General features: G+C 46.7%; 2 protein-coding genes across 7 annotated transcripts in view; both read left to right on the top strand.

The window, feature by feature from the left end:
* Positions 1-7,256: 7,256 nt before the first annotated feature.
* On the top strand, positions 7,257-13,266 carry LOC148684518 (uncharacterized). The gene is made up of 12 exons (XM_088652394.1): positions 7,257-7,503; positions 9,829-9,908; positions 10,309-10,337; positions 10,461-10,577; positions 10,776-10,855; positions 10,966-11,065; positions 11,164-11,247; positions 11,481-11,585; positions 11,843-11,894; positions 12,149-12,221; positions 12,324-12,406; positions 13,091-13,266. The coding sequence occupies exons 1-10, from the start codon at positions 7,394-7,396 to the stop codon at positions 12,172-12,174; spliced, it is 783 nt and encodes a 260-aa protein (XP_088508520.1). The 5' UTR covers positions 7,257-7,393; the 3' UTR covers positions 12,175-12,221; positions 12,324-12,406; positions 13,091-13,266.
* Positions 13,267-18,446: 5,180 nt separating this feature from the next.
* Positions 18,447-19,005, top strand: part of CDC123 (cell division cycle 123) — a 40,718-nt gene continuing 40,159 nt past the window's right edge. For 2 of the 6 annotated variants that reach the window (XM_088676962.1, XM_035128026.3), the window contains exon 1: positions 18,447-18,502. Coding sequence is in view for 2 of the 6 variants with exons in the window: in XM_035128029.3 (XP_034983920.1) it covers positions 18,525-18,543 (19 nt within the window). In the remaining 4 variants the exon portion in view is untranslated. Of the gene's footprint in view, positions 18,623-19,005 lie in introns of all 6 variants that reach the window. The other 4 variants (XM_035128029.3, XM_035128025.3, XM_088676963.1 and 1 more) reach the window with 2 other exon arrangements.

The following is a 19,005-nucleotide window of genomic DNA, read 5'->3' as shown; positions in this document are numbered from 1 at the left end:
TAAGAGAGCAAGAAGAAGTTGCTCCAGAGTGGACCATTTTTGCGGAATATTTAGAAAATAATAGTGAACAATTTAAAATGCTGGTAGCATTTAGATGAATTCAACAGTATGGTAAATATCTGAAGGATGTAAAATGGAGAAACGATTAGATTGGCTATAGTAAAATATGCAGGAATGGATCGATACAGTGGTACCTCGACTTACGAAGGCGATCCGTTCGGCGGTGCTCTTCGTAAGTCGAAACCTTCAGATGCTGAAGCGTCCATTTTGCGCATGCACGGAGTGCGATTTTGCGCATGCGCATACCGCACACGGCGCTTCTGCGCAGGCGCAGAACATGCGCAGGATGAAAATACTTCCAGGTTTGCTGACTTCGTAAGTTGAAACCTTTGGAAGTTGAAACATTTGGATGTCGAGGAACCACTGTAAGTAAAATGAACCATGAAATGGGAAGGAGGGAAGTCAACTGTTACATGGTATTACGTAAAATGTTTATTTTGAGATGTATAAATTGAAAATAAAATAAAATTTGTTACAATATATATATTTATAAAGCTGCAATTTTAGTTCTGCTTTTTTAATTTCCCCCTATATAAATTTATTTCAATATATTTGTTGTTGTCATTTAGTCGTATCCGACTCTTTGTGACCCCATGGACGCCAGGCACTCCTGTCTTCCACTGCCTCCCGCAGCTTGGTCAGACTCATGTTGGTGGCTTTGAGAACACTGTCCAACCATCTCATCCTCTGTCGTCCCCTTCCCCTTGTGCCCTCCATCTTTCCCAACATCAGGGTCTTTTCCAGGGAGTCTTCTCTTCTCATGAGGTGGCCAAAGTATTGGAGCCTCAGCTTCAGGATCTGTCCTTCCAGTGAGCACTCAGGGCTGATTTCCTTCAGAATGGATAGGTTTGATCTTCTTGCAGTCCATGGGACTCTCAAGAGTCTCCTCCAGCACCATAATTCAAAAGCATCAATTCTTCAGCGATCAGCCTTCTTTATGGTCCAGCTCTCACTTCCATACATCACTACTGGGAAAACCATAGCTTGAACTATACGGACCTTTGTCGGCAAGGTGATGTCTCTGCTTTTTAAGATGGTTTGTCATTGCTTTTCTCCCAAGAAGCAGGTGTCTTTTAATTTCATGACTGCTGTCACCATCTGCAGTGATCATGGAACCCAAGAAAGTGAAATCTCTCACTGCCTCCATTTCTTCCCCTTCTATTTGCCAGGAGGTGATGGGACCAGTGGCCATGATCTTAGTTTTTTAAATGTTGAGCTTCAAACCATATTTTGCACTCTCCTCTTTCACTCTAATTAAAAGGTTTTTTAATTCCTCCTCACTATTTAAAAATATACACATTTACAAATAATACATAAATAACAAACACATACAATTGATAACTTCTATATGAATCAAATAATATTAACAAAATCAAATAATATCACCTAGAGAAACCTTCCATCTCTACTTATATTCAAGAAAAGAAAAAAGAAAAAGACAACACAATGACAGGAGCCCACATTTTCTAAAAGAAAAAGAAAAAGAAAAAACACACATACCCACCCCTACCTACAAAAATAACATTATGTATCTTTTGTTAGATACTATCCAATATGATTCAATCCTGTATTCGTATTTTTCTTAAATACCTTTCATATGGATTGAATCTCTATATGTATATACTTGTTATGGACTTCCATCCACCTCAAAACAGTTCATTTTTTCTTACTGTACTGTAAAATCTTTCCTGTGTTTAATGTTTCCTCATCATCTTGATATGAGGAAACAAAATTTCCCTACTGTTACAGAAATTACAGGGGGGGGGGTTACGGAGTTATTCCATACACAACCAAATCTTAGATATGGCGCCTTGTTTTGATAAATAATTGTTGAAGCATTCCCACTCTTTTTTTAAATTTTCTGATGACTTATTTCTTATTGATTCCATCATTTTTGCGAGTTTCAAGTACTCTCAGTTTTAATTGCCATTCCTCTCTAGATGGAATGTGCTCGCTCTTCCAATACTTTGCCATTACTGTAGTACCCTTGCTGCAGTTGCTGCATAGAGAAATGTTCTTCTTTCACTTGTAATGTTATTTGTTAGAATCCCTAGTAGGAATGCTTCTAGATTTTTATTAAATGTAAATTTTAATATTTTGTTCCTTGTAGACCGTGTCCAAGAATTTTTTAATTTCTGGGCATGTCCACCACATGTGGAAAAAAGTTCCTTCATGAGATTTGCATCTCCAATATCTATTATTGTAACTTTTATTTATTTTAGCCAATTTTGTGGGGGTTAAATACCATCTAAATTGCATTTTCATAAAGTTTTCTTTTATTAAGTAACATGCTGTAAATTTTAGGTTTGTATTCCACAACTCTTCCCATTTTTGTAATTCTATGGGGTGGCCTAAATCTTGCACCCACTTTATCATTACTTTTTTATTTCTTCGTCCTTAAGAATCCAATGTAGAAGTAACCTATACATTTTTGATAATGTCTTCTTATAATGTCTTGTAACAGTTCCTTCTCTAGTGCTGAAATTTTGTTTTCAAATCTGTTCTTTTATTTTTTTCAAAAATTGCATTTATTTGATGGTATTGTAGCCAGGTAATTTCTAGCCTTTTAAGTTCTTCATTTTTTTCCAATTTAAATTGATTTTTTCCCCTTCTAATTAATCTTTATACTCTGGCCAATTATTATCCATATTTTTCTTGTGGACGGAAATTGCCTCCACTGGTGAAAGCCACCATGGAGTTTTGGGCTCCAAGAGTGTTTTGTATCTTTCCCAAACCTTGTATAGGGCCTTCCTTACTACAGTATGTGATTAAGGAACCCTCTGTGGTTTTTCACTTTCTTATGTCCCAAATAGCCGTGCCATCCAAAAACGTTATCTCATCCCTCTATGTCTAATATTTTAGTGTTTTTAAATGTTATGCATTCTTTGAGCCAAACAAAGCTTGTTGCTTCATAATATAGTTTAAGATCTGGGACCGCAAAACCCCCTCTGTCTCTAATTTCTGTTAATAATTTATAATTTATTCTCAGTTTTTTATCTCTCCAGATGAATTTAGCCAGGTCTTTGTGCCAGTCTTTAAAACATTTGACTCCACTAATTATTGGTAAGGTTTGAAATAAGAATAACATCTTTGGTAGTATGGACATTTTAATTATTGACATCCTACCCCACAGTGACAGATTCAACCTCCCCCATATCTCCAAATCTTTTTTTATTTCTTACCATTTTTCTCCATAATTATTGTTGTATAGATTTATATTTTTATTCGTAATCCAGATGCCCAGGTATTTCACTTTATTTGTTATTTTAAGTCCTGTTTTAATTTCTGATTCTCTCTTTTCCACTTCACTCACGCTTCTCACTATTAATTTGGATTTATCTTTACAGTGGATGCTCGGGTTGTGAATGTGATCTGTGCGGGAAGCACGTTCGCAACCCGCAGCGCCACATCTGCGCACACACGAGTCGCAATTCTGTGCATGCGAAAAGCGTGATTTAGCGCTTCTGCACATGCATGAGCGCTGAAACCCGGAAATAACCTGTTCGGGACTTCCGGGTTCGGCGCGCAACCCGAAAACGCGCAACCTGAAGCAGCTGTAACCCAAGGTATGACACTATTTAATTTGAAGCCTGAGACTTCATAATGTTTCTAATATACTCTCAATTGGGTTTTCAGTAGTTATAATATCTTCTGCGAAGGCCTTGAGTTTATAGTATCTGTTGCCCAAATTAATACCTTTTATTTTGGATTCATTCCTTATGGCTATTAATGTTTCTAATATGGTAATAAATAAAAGTGGCAGTAATGGGCAACATTGTCTGATACCTTTTTCGATATTAAATGTTTCTGTTATTTTGTTGTTTATAATTAATTTGGCTCAATGGTTATTATAAATTGTTTTAATTCTACAATTTATTTCCTAATTTTATTGCCTCTATAGATTTCAACAAAAAGTCCCATGAAACATTATCAAAGACCTTTTCGGTGTGTACTAGCATCGTTGCTGTTCTTTTATTCGGTTTCATTTCCAGATATTCTAATAGATTAATTATTGTTCTTGTGTTGTTATTGTCTCCCTGATAGGAAGTCAGCCTGGTCATCGTTTATTATTCAATTCAAGATTTTTCAAAAAAATCTTTTTGCTAATATTCCTGTAAAAATATTGTAGTCCAAATTTTATAGATTGGCCTGTAATTTTTGGTATTTGTTAAATCTGCTCCCTGCTTTGGTATTAAGGTTATTAATGCTTCTTTCCATGATTCCAGGGTTTTCCCAGTCTCTAGTATATTGTTCATAAACTTTTTCAGGGTTGGAAGCATGGCCTCATCTAATATTTTATAGTAACTAATTGAAATTCCATCAGGGCCCGGTGATTTCCGTTTTCATTTTTTTTTATTACTTGTACTATTTCTTCTAGTTCAATATTTGAGTTTAAATATTTATATTCTTCTAATATTGCCGGTAATTTATTTTGTTGTAGATACTAATTTATTTTATTCTAATCTTAGTTCTACTTATTGGAGAGAAAGCCCCACTGAATTCAAGAGGATTAACTTCTGAGTAGATAAGGTTAGGATTATACTGTATACCATTAATGTAAAATCTTGCAAAATAAGTTAAAATTAACCAGCCTGTCAGCATATATAGTTTTATATGTATATTCCTGCGTATAAGATTACAGAACTTTTTAACCCAGGAAAATCTTCTCAAAAGTCGGGGGTCGTCTTATACGCTGGGTCGTATTCTAATACGGCAAGTATATCCCAAACTCTATATTTTAACTGGAAAAGTTGGGGGTCGTCTTATACACCCAGCCGTCTTATACGTCGGAATATACGGTAATTCACTGTTGATGCTAGAGATACATGAAAGTTGGTTTCACATTCTAACCTTGCTGATTTATCAGTTGGTTGGATTTTTGACTAATTTGTCAACAAGTGGTTGAATGTGCTATTCAGAAACAAATCTGGGCATCAAACAAAGTACTGTATCTAGATAGTTTATCATTCCAGTATCTTTTAAATATTGCAAAGAAACTCCATACACAACTGGTGGTGAACGTCTCCTATGAATGCAAATCTCCCTGAAAATGGTAGGAGTTTGCAGCTCCTTTTGATTTCAAGGAGAGTCATGCAAGGTAATTGCCTCCTGATTAGTGCAAAGGAGTGCAGAGAAACTCCTTTGTTGTGGTGCATCTGCACCAGCACAAGGCAATGCCTTTATCTGCCTCAGCTGCAAACAAAGCATGTCTCTCTCCTGTGTCAGTCTCTACAGCCACAGCAGGCACTGTTAACTCTTCAAATGAGTGCCAACCAGATGTGCAAATACCGGTAGCTACTTCTCAATACTTTATATAGCTTTAGAATGAAGTTGCCCTGCAAGCCACTGGGGCATTTGCAGCATTTATTTTCCAGGAGAAGCATGTCATCCCTACTGTGTTACTTCCTCTCTCTAGTACCCATTCACAAGGAGGCCCAGTCCGTCCTCAGGGGTGATGATGAACCTGTGGGAAAGCTCATGGGGAGGCATCCAGAACCACAGGCAGCCCGTGGTCAGAGCGGATCTGCGGGACTGGCGGCCCCTCGGGTGCCAGGGGGTGAGGCTAGACCGGCTTGCTCCCAGTCCCAGAGCCTTCAGCGCTGCCCGAGGCTCAGCAAGAGACAACCGGAAGGGAACAGCTACATACCCACGGGCTGTGTAAACCGACCAGCCGGCAGAGTTGCTTCCCCAGTGGAGGGGATCCTGGGCAGCCCTCTAGCCAGTGCTTCCGTTTTTCAATGGCGAGCCTGCCCTACACCGGCCCCCAGGCTGAGGGGCTTCCTCCTGAGGAGGAGGGAGGGAGGGGCTCCAGCTTGGCGCTCAAAACGGGGCGGGGGGCGGGGCGGAGAGATTCAGCTCGCCTGTCAGTGCCACAGAATCGCAGAGCTGGAAGGAACCCTCGAGGGTCATCTAGCCCACCCCCAGCAGTGAAGCGGCAGAGGCGAGAGGGAACCTCTCCTCCGAGTCCGCTCTCACCTCGGGGCCCGCAGGGCGGGGGAAGCGCCTCCTCCAATCCCGCGCTTCTGACTGGCTCGCGCACAGCGCCCGGGGGAGCAGCACGTGGGCGGGACGCGCCAGGCGGCTCCACCAATGAGCTCCCCGCTTCTGCGGTGCAGCGAGGCAGGAGTCCGAAGGAGGGTAAAGGCTACGCACGCGCACTCGGAGCCTCCAGCGCCGCACTTCGATCTTGGGCTCGGAGGGCGCGGAGATACTGTATAATAACCTGTACTCTCACTCGGTGAACCAGCTTCGGGTTCACTTTGGAAGACAGCTCCCTCTATAGGTAACAATGGGAAACGCAGGATTTTAGTTTGGTTTTGACTGACTGGCCAGTGTTTCACCCATCCTTCCCCAACTTCTGGCTCTTCCTCATTCAGGTCTTACGTAGTGTTTGGAAAACGTGATTTGCTTTTTGTTCAGTTAAATTTTTTTTTTTGACACAACACGTCTGAGTGCAAGTCAATAAGAGCACAAAGCTTCTCCGTGACTCCCAACAGTGAGCTCCGCCTCTGGAGCAGCTCCACTTTCCCACCCGAACATAAGAAGAGTCCTGCTGGATCCGGCCAGCTGCCCACCTAGCCCAGGATCCTATTCTGACAGTGGATAAACCTTCAGAGTCCCGTCTTGCACTCGTTTTGCAAGACAACGACTCAGAACAGAACTCTGCAGGTGGCAAGATTCGTAACCTCAGGTCTCTCCCACAAGAGACGAACCGGAATGCTGTTCAATTATTGAAACCTTTTAATATATTGTTTTATTCTATTATTTCTCGGCAATTTTACACACATATATAGATATTCAACCGCTGTGGTGTAACTTTTACAGAAATGCTACCTCTGTTTGTCTTTGTTTTGTTTCTGAAATGCAGTTTTTTACTTTTTGTGTTTGATGTACTTCGCTTGTGTGGGCTTTTTGCCACATTAAAGAATCTATCTAAGGATGGCGAAGCGTCAGCTCCATGTTTCCATTGTATACCTTTTGCAAAATAGTTTCCCTCCCTTTTTCCTTTTCCTTTTTTTTTGCACGCACAGTTCTGTTTAATGTTATCTATAATATGGATCAGGCTTGGCTTCTAACTGCCTCAACCGTTCCTCATAAGGCTTGGTTTCCAGGCCCTTCATCATCCTTCTTCTGCTCACTTTCCAGCTGCTCAATATCTTTCTTCAACTAGCCTGCACTGACTGGCAGCAGCTCTCCAGGATTTGGGGGGGGGGGGCGACGACATTCCCAGCCCCCAGGAAGGAAGACCTGCATGCCAAGCAGATGGTCCAATCCTGCGCTATGGTGATGCCTAGCCAGCCTTGAAGGATGTGGGGGTGGTCTCCCTTTGGGAATGGGGCGGCAGGAAGAAGGATGTGAAATGAAGATGCAGCCCAGCTCCAGGTGGAACAGCAGGTGCCTCCGAGTTCTGACAGAGGAGCATCACCACTCAGGTGGGGCCAGGTCCTGGGTTTTTTTTTGCCAAAGTGACAAGGACCCGCCCACCTTTGTGACATATCTTGCTTCTCCTTTAAAAGCCACTGACTTGCAGGCGGCCATTGTGGGTTTGTAGTGAGGCGAGGAGAGAGAGAGGAGTTAGTGGCGGTTGGTGGTAGTTGGTGGCGAATAGGAGAGGAGAGGAGTTTGGTTTGTTGTTATTTTTCCGGTTTCTTATTTTGATTTTATTTCTTGCTGTTATTTTATTTCTTACTTTTATTTGATTTATTTTGATTTTCTTTTCTTTTCTTTTAACACTTTTATTTATTTTATTTTATTTTTTGTTCTTTATTATATTATTTTTTGTTCTTTGCTTTTTGTGCACATCTGTGCATAGTGTGTATATATTTTGTACATAGAGTAGTTAGGGTTAAGTGTAGGGTTAGGGCGGGGGTTAGGTGTAGACTTGGGGCAGGGGTTGGGGTTGGGGTCAGATTTAGGCTTGGGTGGGCATTTTAGATAGTTAGTTACTTTAGTGAGGAGGGTGGGATCTTTTCGTGGACGAAATGGGCAGGCTGTAAGTAGCATTCCTTCCCTTTCTCTTCGTCTCCACAATGCCTTTTTATAAAACGCCCTACATACATCACATTTGTGTCCCAAACTGTCAGGTTTTTCTGGTGGAAACCTGAGTATCAGGTTTGTCCCTGTCCCTCCCTTGACCTTTACCTTACACCCATTAAGTAAAACGAAGGAATATATATATATAGATATGTTCCTGTTTCCTAGCCAAGTTGAATACCCCCCATTGTCCTGGCCAAGTCCCCAATCCATATAGGTTGGATCCACTCTTGTCCTTGAGATGGCTACCTGTCTGGCACTCAGAGACCAGGAGGGCAGTGATTATCACCCAGGCAGAAGGGTTGCTGTGTACGTGATCTCATGCTTCAGGGATGGTGGCTGCCCCTAGCCATATCCCAAGTGCCTCCTCTGGTAGCCATTTTCCTTCTGAGCAGAACAGCATTGGAACAGTGTCAATCCGATGTTATGATTGCTTTTGTATGAATATTTGAAGGTTTCCCCGCTGCAAGAGTAGGCAAGTGCAACAACCAGGTATCATCACCTCCTCCTCCTCCTCCTCCTCCTCCTCCTCCTCCTCCTCCTCCTTCCACTCATAGCCGGGGAAGATTGACTTCCATGAACAGTGAGTTTTAACTGTGAGTCTGTAAGTGACTGTGGAGGCCAATTCTGGATCCACACATCCTTCCACAGTGGAGACATAGTTTTCTGGGCAGGAGTTGATCACAGTGAGGGATTGCCAAGCGTGCCTTCCTCTTTGCTCATTTCTCCCTTGCATCCTGAGTTCATGTGTCTTCAAAGCCCATAACACCTTTGGTAAAAGCTGTTCTCCTACTGGAGTGCTCGCAGGCCAGTGTTTCCCAGTCATTGGTGTTCATACAACATTTTTTTAGATTGGCCTTGAACCTCTTTTGTTGGCCACCAGCATTACGCTTTCCATTTTTAAGTTTGGAATAGAGTAGTTGCTTGGGAAGATGATAATCAGACATCTGAACCACATGACCAGTCCAACGAAGTTGGTGTTGAAGAATCATTGCTTCAATACTGGTGATATTTGCTTCTTCCAGGACACTGATATTAGTTTGCCTGCCTTCCCAAGAGATGTGTCACATTTTTCAGAGACACCATTGATGGAATATTTCAAGGCATTGGAGATGGTGTTTATAAGTGGTTCATGTTTCAGAAGCCTACAGGTGGATTGGTAGTACAAGAGCCTAGACTGAAACGCAAAAGACTAGTTTCAATGGACCAAGAACGGTTTTCATGGCTGGTTTTGACTTTTCCCTTTTCCCAGTGGGAATTCCTATTTGTAGAGCAGAGGCCACGGCTGGTCGGCAGTTGCAGTGCCTGTGTGCTTTGTGCTGGGGGGCGCTGTTTAGCGGCACTCCTTGGTTGCTATTGGACAGTTACTTGGATAGGCTGAGCAGATTGGTTGAGCGCCTTATTTACGGGAGCCTCTGGAATGGAAAAAGGAAAGGACTGTGTCAGGATGATGTGTTTTGTGGGGACATTTGCAGAAGTGAAGCTGTTGATTTGGGCTACAGTTGGAGGGGGGTATGGTTCCTGTTGGAGGGCGAAACCCCCCCCCTTTCCATAAATTCTGGTAACATTGTTAATGAATGACCCAAAGCTCTCCCCTCTCCACATACGTATTTCTGTTCTGCCCATTCGGTGGTGGTTCCCTGTCTTCTCCAGACACCCCTCCTCACACACAAACACCCCCCAAGAATTGGGGCTGCCGGCGTCTGAGTCGCTCTCTCCGCTCATCTCTTCTAGGATCAGGTGCTTAAGGCGCCTGTTCCGGCGCTGCCACAGGGTGGCCCCTCAGCAAGGCCCAGAGCAGCCCGTGGCACCAGGTGAGCAAGTGGCCCTCCTTTTTTGGACAGAGGAGGGCAGGAATCGGCATGGGGGGAAAGCTAGTCAAAAGATGGAATGAGCCAGATGGCTGAATCCGACCCAAGGTCCATTGGGCCAGTGGCTGGAACCCCCTCTCCCCAGAGGCCAACCCGTTTTATGGGGTCCAATGAATGAAGCAGAGGGCTGGGCTGGGGGGCATAGCTGGGGGGGCAATTGCCAGTGGGAGGGGCACCTTCCCTGGGGAGCCACATTCTGGGGAAAGGAGGCCAGGATTGGCCCCCAAGGCCTGGGGCGTCCCACCTCTGTAGTAGGACTTGGAATGCAGGAGAAAACTCTTGGAATAGGCTTGCCAGGGGCTCAGGGATGGACTCACCTGTTCGCATGTCCTTCTTTTTGCAGTTCTGCGGTTCCACATCCCTTCCCCAGGGGTGAGTATTGCAGAAAACAAGAACAGGGACTGGATCCCTCAGACCTGCCCCCCACTCTGCACTCTCAGATGCAGAGAAGCCCTCCCCTCACAAGGAACTGACAGCCTGACTTTTGCATTTCAGCTGCTCGAGGATGAGCAAGTATACATCCTCGGGGTCATCCAGAGCTGCCAGGCAGCTGAGCTCAGGGGGCTGCGAACCCTGAAGTGCTCCAAGCAGGAGACGGCCAAAGCCATTCTGGTGAGTGAGGGGTGGTGTGAGGGACCCCCACGGGGAGGTGGGGGAAAGGAGGGCCTTTAGGGAAGGGGTTGTGCATCTGCGGAGAGGAGGACCCTGCCGCCTTAGTGTCCCCTGGAAAGCCAAGCCTGGTGTTGGGGGTCGGAGCTGTCCTCTGGAGGCCCCAGAAATAGCTGATTTTCCTCCTCTGTTCTCTTCCAGGACATCTTGGGGGCCTTGGAGCACTTCAGGGATCGCCCCCTGACCCTGGCCCTTGCCTTGGAGACCCTCCTCCAGCTAAGGTGAGTGGGGTCTTTGGGATGGATGGGGTTGTGGGGGGTGGGTGGGGGGCAGAACTCCAGGGTAGACTCGGAGGAGGAAGCGTCTAACCCTCTCGCTTTCATCTCTGCAGTACCATGAGGCCCAAATTCAGCTGCGATATGATCAGTGCGATCCTCCATAGGACCATGGAGGCAGTTCTTCAGGGCCCAGAAAAGGAGGAGGAAAGAGAGGTATGTCCTTTGTCTCAAATTCCCTTTGCATGGCTCTTTCTTTTTCATCATCATCATATTTCACCAACATTCAAACTCTCTTCTCTCTTTTCCCGCAGGAGCTGAAGCGCCGCTTCCGACTCCTCCTTGGAAGTCTCCTTATGGAAGCCCCCAATCCGGGCACCCTCCTGCAACTTTTAAGTGTAAGTGTCCCGATGGCATCAGGGGTGGTTTTAGGGATGCCCACCCTTTGTCCCTTACCCAACGGATTGCCCCATTTCTGGGGCGCAGAGCCTCTTTGGCCCTCAATTTGGTCCAAGACCAAAGCTGGCAAACCCTCACGGTCCAGAAGTGCCAGGGACTCTGTGGTGGGGGCAGTGAGGGCCGCTTTGGCCCAAACTGGCCCCTGACTCTGAGACGCTCTTTCCTTCTGCAGGACCTGCGAGGATACGCCCTGGGGGAAAGTGGGGAGGCTCAGAAACTAGCAGCCAGCAGCATTTCGTTGCTGCTGGCCATTGCCAGGAAATTCCCCCGCCTCCGAGTAAGTAGCTCGCCTTCTTCTATTCCTTCCTGTGTTTGCTTCCATCCCTCCAAGAGCACCTCCCTGAGTGACCTTTGACGCAGATGATGCGGTGTGTGTCCCTGGTGGCCAGGGTGAGGCCAGAGGCTGCCCTTCCACCTCTGCCCTCTGGAACAAGGGATTGGGCCCAAGACAGAGGGAGACCCGTCCTTCCTGGCTTGGAACTGCTTCTGTGCTCTCTTGCTGCCACCTGACCCCAATTTTTCTTTCCTCTGCAGATGACGGTAGTTCGGCCGGACCTGGCCTGCTTCCGCCTGAAGACGGAAGAAGGTGAGGCCCACACTATGGAGACAGCAAACTACCTTGTCCCTTATTTGCCCAAGACCCACCTCTGAGGTCTTCTTGCTGGGAGTCTGGCAGGACCTGCTCCCTGCCTGGCAGGCCTTTCCCACCTGACCTGGGAGGACAGTGTCCGGACTGACTCCAGCTACATTTCCAACCTGGGACCTTTGACTGAAGGATGGGGGGGAAAGGCCTGTGGGAAAATCTCATTTTCATTTTCATTCTCATTCTCTTCCATCCAGATGATATAATAATTGAATATTTATAGGTAGTGCGGACACCAGAAAGAGGCCAACATCCAAATGCACTCAGCAGGTAAGACTTTCTCAAAAGCCCACCTGTAGTTAGAGATGCCCTGTTTCATCTGTGAGAGAAGCAGGCACTCCTGGCATCCTGCTTACCTTTTTTCTCTGGCAGGTGACAGAATGATGGCAAAAGGACCCCCTTTTCCATATTTTCATAGGGGCAGAAGGGAAGCAGTGGCTGTGGGACCAGATCAGGTAGGGGGAAGCTGCCTTCTGGGGACAGAGGTTAAGGGGTGGAACAATGTCATGGACTGGTTGGGCACAGAGGAATGGTGGGAGGAAGCAGTTGGAGAACCAGGAAGGGAAGAAGTCTCAGAGCCCAGGAAGCGGTGGGTGCACAAGGATGAGCAGTCAGAGGGAGAAGATGCCAGGGGACCAGGGGAGGGTAGCCAATGGGTCTCAAACTCTCGGTGAGTGAGGGACTTCCCCCTCTGTCAGAGAACAGGCTCCGGCAGATGGAGCGGATGAGATCCAGAGGAAGCTGTAGAGGGAAGAGAGGGCGTGATGGGGCTCATCCCCCCGGAAGGGAGCCCATGGAGGAGAACTCTGATTCTAAACCTCTGCTGTCTCATGGGATGGCTTCAGGAGAAGAAAAGGCTCCAGAGTAAACCCTACACAGATGCAGAATGGAGTCCCTAAGATGGTTGGATGACATTTTGTAGACCTCCTTCTGGCAATTCCTGCAGCCAAGCTGGGGCCTTATGCCTTGCTCTTGTTTCCTTTGGACCACCTCAGGGAGGCCGAGAGAGAAGGGGGTATTGCTGTCTGAGCTTTTGGCAAAAGACAGGGCAGGGCAGGGAACAGAGAGAGATCCGAAAATTGTTAACATTATTTTGCCTCAAAAGATCTCACGGAATTTTGGGTTTTCCCGTTCCTTAGGATATATGATCTACTCCTGTGTAACTCCACGTGTCTCGGTCTCGAGCTGATTGAAGGCAGAGACGGGATTTCACTGATTGGTGAAAAGAATAAAGAGAACTGGAATAGCATGGAATAAAAACAAATATTTTTAATGGATTTTGAATAAATGCACAATAAATTGTTACTGTTTTGAATTTCCTTGTGTTATTGTCTTCCATTGATCTGGACACTTTTGTTGTTGCAGCCTAAAATAGCATTAGCATTTTTTGCTGCTGCATCGCTTTCAGGTTGACTCATGTTAAGCTTATGGTCCACTAAGATCCCTAGATCCTTTTCCCTACCAGCAAACTAGGTGTCCCTCATCTCATATTGGTGAAGCTGGTTCTAACTGCCAAAGATTGGCTAGAGGTCCTCTTTGCTCGCCACTACGTCGCAGTCAGTGTTGTGGTCACTCCGTGCGGCATTAACACAGTTCACTGCAATCGCCTGGTGACAATCCAGTCCCGCTGGTGCCAGTGACCTGACATCTAAGATGTCTCCAGGACACTGAGTGTTTTGCCTTGGTAGAGCATAACATGTTCGTGACGCAGAGGCTGTGGTATGAGCACAGTTCAGGTAGCCTTTCTCCGTTCTTGTTCAGGCTCCCGATACCAAGGGGGCCTCTGTGGTTATCCTAGCTGTGATGAACTCTCCCAGCAGGAATAGGAATAGTAATAGTAATAGTAATAGTAATAGTAATAATTTTATTATTTATACCCCACCCATCTGGTTGGGTTTCCCCAGACACTCTAGGCAGCTCCCAGCAGAGCACAAAAACAGAATAAAACTGCAAACATTAAAAACCTCCCTAAACAGGGCTGCCTTCAGATGTCTTCTAAATGTCAGATAGTTGTTTATTTATTTGACATCTGCTGGGAGGGCATTCCACAGGGCGGGCACGCACACACACACACACACACACACACACACACACACACACACAATGCAGACCGCTCCCCTGGCTACCTACCTACATTACTGATACAACCTGAGCCTACAATGGAGGGGTTCCCAGTATTAACACCCCAAGAGGTTCTGCCTTCTCCCATAGCCTTGGATTTAAGCAGACCCCCTCCCAAACTTTGCTCTCTGGCTCTCTCCAGCCCGCTGCTTACTACTGCATTGGCCCAAATATAGGCCACCATTTCCCCAAATCCTGACCATGAAAAGTTAAAGTGCGGCTTAAATTTGGGCTCCTAGAGACATGCCTTCCCTGGCATCTGTTGCTCCATCCCCTGGGATGGCTGCCCAGGCTACAGGGTTCCTGCCTGGCCCTAGTCTGAACTGCCCACTTGGCAGAGCCAGGACCAGGAAAGGAGGATCCCACCACTCATACCTTGCCAGGAGAGCTGGGGTTTAGTAGACAGCAGTAGAACAAAGATAGCCTATTGGACTTCTTGCATAGTGGCAGTGATTCAAAGGTTGTGGGTTCGTGTCCCACCAGAGCAAGCATCCCCAAACTTCGGCCCTCCGAAGTAGTTTTGGACTACAATTCCCATCTTCCCCGACCACTGGTCCTGTTAGCTAGGGATCATGGGAGTTGTAGGCCAAAACATCTGGAGGGCCGCAGCTTGGGGATGCCTTCACCAGAGCCACAGGTTTCTTTCATCCCTATCGCTTTATGGCCGCTTACTCCCTGCCCCCCTGGATGGTTTGCTGGAAGGCTGTTGACCTGCGTTGGCAGGGCGCAGGGTGTTGAGTGCCAGCAATGGCCACCCCCCCTTCATTGCGGTAGCATCAGGGAGACTGTTGCAGGGGTCCAACACCAGTGCTTGCTTGGGGAGCAGGGTGCCAAGCACCGGCACCAGGCACCCCCGTCCCTCATTCAGGGCAGTAGTGCTGGGAAGTGGGCACACAGTGCACTCGGAACCAAGCATTGGTGCCAGCATGGGGAGCGAGACGCCGAGCGCCAGTGCCACCCCCCAACTCATTGATTGGTTTAAGCATCAGGGCGCCAAATAATCATCAGCTGTGGCCAAGGGAGTGGTTTAAATCCAGGTATTGTATTTTCCCCCTTGAATTTTAAAGGTGCAGCTTATTTGCGGGTGCAACGTATGGTATATTCAGGCCAATGCAGGATCTCCATGCATAACTCCTAACTCCAATCCTTAAAAGCCTGGCCTAACCTATAACACTGGAATTGTCTTTTAAACTATCAGTTGAGGGAGAGAGGGGGACCACTCATTTGCAAATGAGATTTGCTGTTGATCTTTTGTTGTCCTAATCATTCAATACCCAGAGGCTACTGGCTCACGCAGGAGGCTAGGTAAAGGTAAGGGACCCCTGACCATTAGGTCCAGTTGTGACCGACTCTGGGGTTGCGGCACTCATCTCGCGTTATTGGCCGAGGGAGCCGGCGTACAGCTTCCAGGTCATGTGGCCAGCATGACAAAGCCGCTTCTGGCAAACCAGAGCAGCACACGGAAATGCCATTTACCTTCCCGCTGGAGCAGTACCTATTTATCTACTTGCACTTTGACATGCTTTCGAACTGCTAGGTTGGCAGCAGCTGAGACTGAGCAACGGGAACTCACCCCATTGCAGGAATTTGAACCGCCGACCTTCTGATCAGCAAGCCCTAGTCTCTGTGCTTTAACCCACAGCGCCATCCGCTTTTGACACAAGCTGATTCCTGAGGGTTAAAAGTGTCCAATACACAGCTCAAATTCACATATGGGTCTAGCATAGCTTTAATACTCTACACCTTAATTAAATCCTGTCACTAGCTTGATCCAGAATGTAGGATGTCTTTGAATTCATAACACTAGATTGACTATGTGCTGTGGGGGGAAAGTACTTCCTTTAGTCTGTCCTAAATCTTACATCTGGGTCTGTAACTGCCCCACATCCGCAACTGACTAAGGATATTTTGGCACCTGAGGTGAACCACAAAATGGTGTCTTCCCCCACCAGGGAAGAAGAATGGAGTGTAGATCTACATCAGGAACAATGTGGGGAGGGTCAAATCAACCATCATGTTGACGGCCTTTCAGCTGATTCCCTGGTGGCCTGCTGGAATGCGGAATTAACCAGGGTTATCAACTATCTGGCTCCGATGCGCCCTCTCTGAGCTCAGACAGCCCCATGGTTTTCTCCAGGGATGTGGGCGATGAACAATCGCTGAGACGACTAGAGCGCCGGTGGTGTAAAACTCATTCTGACACAGGTTTGAGCTCAACGTCGAGCCTACCAAGTGGTGATAGCAATGGCAAAGAGGACCTTCTTCACCACCTCTCTTGCATCAGCAGAAAACAGCAGCAGGAGACTCTTTCAGGTGGCTCACAATTTAACGGAACCACCTTTGCCATCGGGGCCTTGTAAAGACCCCAAGATCTCCTGCAACGATTTTGCAAAGTTTCCCCCCCATATAAAGTCAGTTGGATTCGGAAAGAGGTAGACTCCACCATGGGAGTGGGGCCATGTCTAGAGTCCTGTCTAGTCAAGGGTCAATTTCAATCTGTTACCTCCGAGGATGGGGACAGGCTCCTTGGACGAGTAAAACCAAGGAGCCTGTCCCCATCCTCGGAGGTAACAGATTGAAATTGTGATAGGCATGTTTAATATTTCAATTTTAACCACAATCATGTTCATCATTACCTCATTTCATGTTTAATACGCATGCGTGATAGGCATTGCCAACTCAACTTTGACTCCCACCTTGATCTGTTACATTGTGATTAGTATGCATGTTGGGAACCTGTGTTACAGTACCATGTATCAACTTATGTTCTAGCTTATGAGCTGTATCTTTGTGATTTGCGTATTAGCTGTCCTTCTGTCCAAGGGGGGAAGGCATCTTGCCAAATCATCAGTTTCTTAAAGCAACAGGTTACCATAACTTCTCTATTAGAAGCATATTCAAGGATTTATAGGGGTTCACATCATCACATTCATTAAGGCCCTTTGGGCCACTACCACATAGGGAAGTTTTAAATTTCTTATGTTTTCTCATAAGAAAGGGACCCAGGTGGCGCTGTGGTTAAACCACTGAGCCTAGGGCTTGCTGATCAGAAGGTCGGCGGTTCGAATCCCTGTGATGGGGTGAGCTCCCATTGCTTGGTCCCAGCTCCTGCCAACCTAGCAGTTCGAAAGCACGTCAAAATGCAAGTAGATAAATAGGAACCGCTACAGCGGGAAGGTAAACGGCGTTTCCATGTGCTGCTCTGGTTCGCCAGAAGCAGCTTTGTCATGCTGGCCACATGACCTGGAAGCTGTCTTCGGACAAACGCCGGCTCCCTCGGCCAATAATGCGAGATGAGCGCCGCAACCCCAGAGTCGGTCACGACTGGACCTAATGGTCAGGGGTCCCTTTACCTTTACCTTTATGTTTTCTCATGTTTTTAATATTCTGTTAGGAGCTGCCCAGAGTGGCTGGGTAGAAGTAATAATTTTTTATTATTATATTATAACCTTACTCAATGGTTGACAGAGGTCCACTCTGAATCCCACCAGGCAGGTGCGGAGCCCTAGAGACCCCAGAGAGAAGCCCCTGACATTTGCTCCCTTGGTGGGAAGAGACCAGCAGTGGCTCCTGTTCCCCAAGGGGCAGTATTGTTCCGCCACGGAGGCAGTATTGGGGAGGCTCTTCGGAGGAGGAGGAGGAGGAGCCAGTCTCCAAGGAGTTGTGGCCCTGCAGCAGCGGCAGCCGGCGTCGTGTTCCTCGGAGGCCAGGTCTGCTGCCCCCGTGGCTCTTGCAGCTGCCCGCCTTGCCTCATGGGTGGGCTAGGTCTGCCCACACTTCGTGTCCCACGCGGGTGCGGTTTGGGGACAGAGAATCATACAGTTGGAAGGGACCACGAGGATCATCTAGTCCAACCCCCTGCAATGCAGGAATCTTTTGCCCAACATGGGGCTCAAACCCACAACCCTGAGATTAAGAGTCTCATGCTCTACCAACTGAGCCATCAGGGGTTGCTTAAATTCTTAATTTCTCTACTGCTTTCTAAATGCAGCTCTTTCCTTCCAACCTGGTAAGAGGAGAAGCGGGGTGTATAATGAAAGCAAGAACTATTGCAAATCTATACTCTGTAGATCTCTGTTACCTAGTAACCAGGGAACGCAGTTTCCTCCTCCCCCGGCCACTTCCAATACCTGACATTCATTGGATCAGCGATCATATTTGCCAAACAGCTAGCCAACCAGAGTCGCCTTTATTGACCAGCTTTGTGACGATTGGTTCCCTCTCTTGCCTAGGCTGAAGGCAAGCGGGCGGGCGTTGCCAGCCAAGCTGCCTTTCATTGAGCCACCGACACGCTTGTATGGTAGTGGCCCAATCGGAGTAAGGTTTGGAGTCCCGCCCCACCTGTTGATTGGCTTGTCAGCCTGTACGGAGGTCAGGAAGATGGAGCGAGGCTCTGGAGGAGGCGAAAGGGGATAAAGCCCGGGCGGCAGGTGGGTTCGGCTGCCAGAAAGGATGCAAAACGATAGTAACGGTAGAAATTACCAGTAAATTAGTATTGACTTCATGCTTCGTGTTTAACTTGTTTGTAAATATTTTAACATGCTAATGACGTAAGTGCGTCTGACGAAGTGGGCTTTGGGTAGTATTTATTTGCCACTGAACGTGGGGGTCAGTTTCCGTTGCTTTTAGTGGTCTAGTGCTAGCTGCTTCTCTCCTCGTAATAGTTCTGTTCCATCTGTTCACTGGAAGAATTATGAACTAATTAAGAATTAGTTTCTCAAATTTCATTTCTCCTTCCAGATAGTTTTCATTTCGTGTTATGCCTTTTAGACTGTAGGCCTGAGGGCAGGACTGTGTTTTATCACTGGCATCTGGCCACCAAGCAGAATAAAATACATAATGCTTTCAATAGCTCTCATTATGAAAATGGTGATTAACCTTTTTAAATGGGGGGGGGAGGTGCAGATGGCGAGAGGATGATTTCTTGGCTTTG

The sequence above is a fragment of the Zootoca vivipara genome, chromosome 9, assembly GCF_965207765.1.
Source record: "Zootoca vivipara chromosome 9, rZooViv2.hap1.1, whole genome shotgun sequence".
NCBI lineage: Eukaryota > Metazoa > Chordata > Lepidosauria > Squamata > Lacertidae > Zootoca > Zootoca vivipara.
This window is presented reverse-complemented; position numbering and strand designations above follow the sequence as displayed.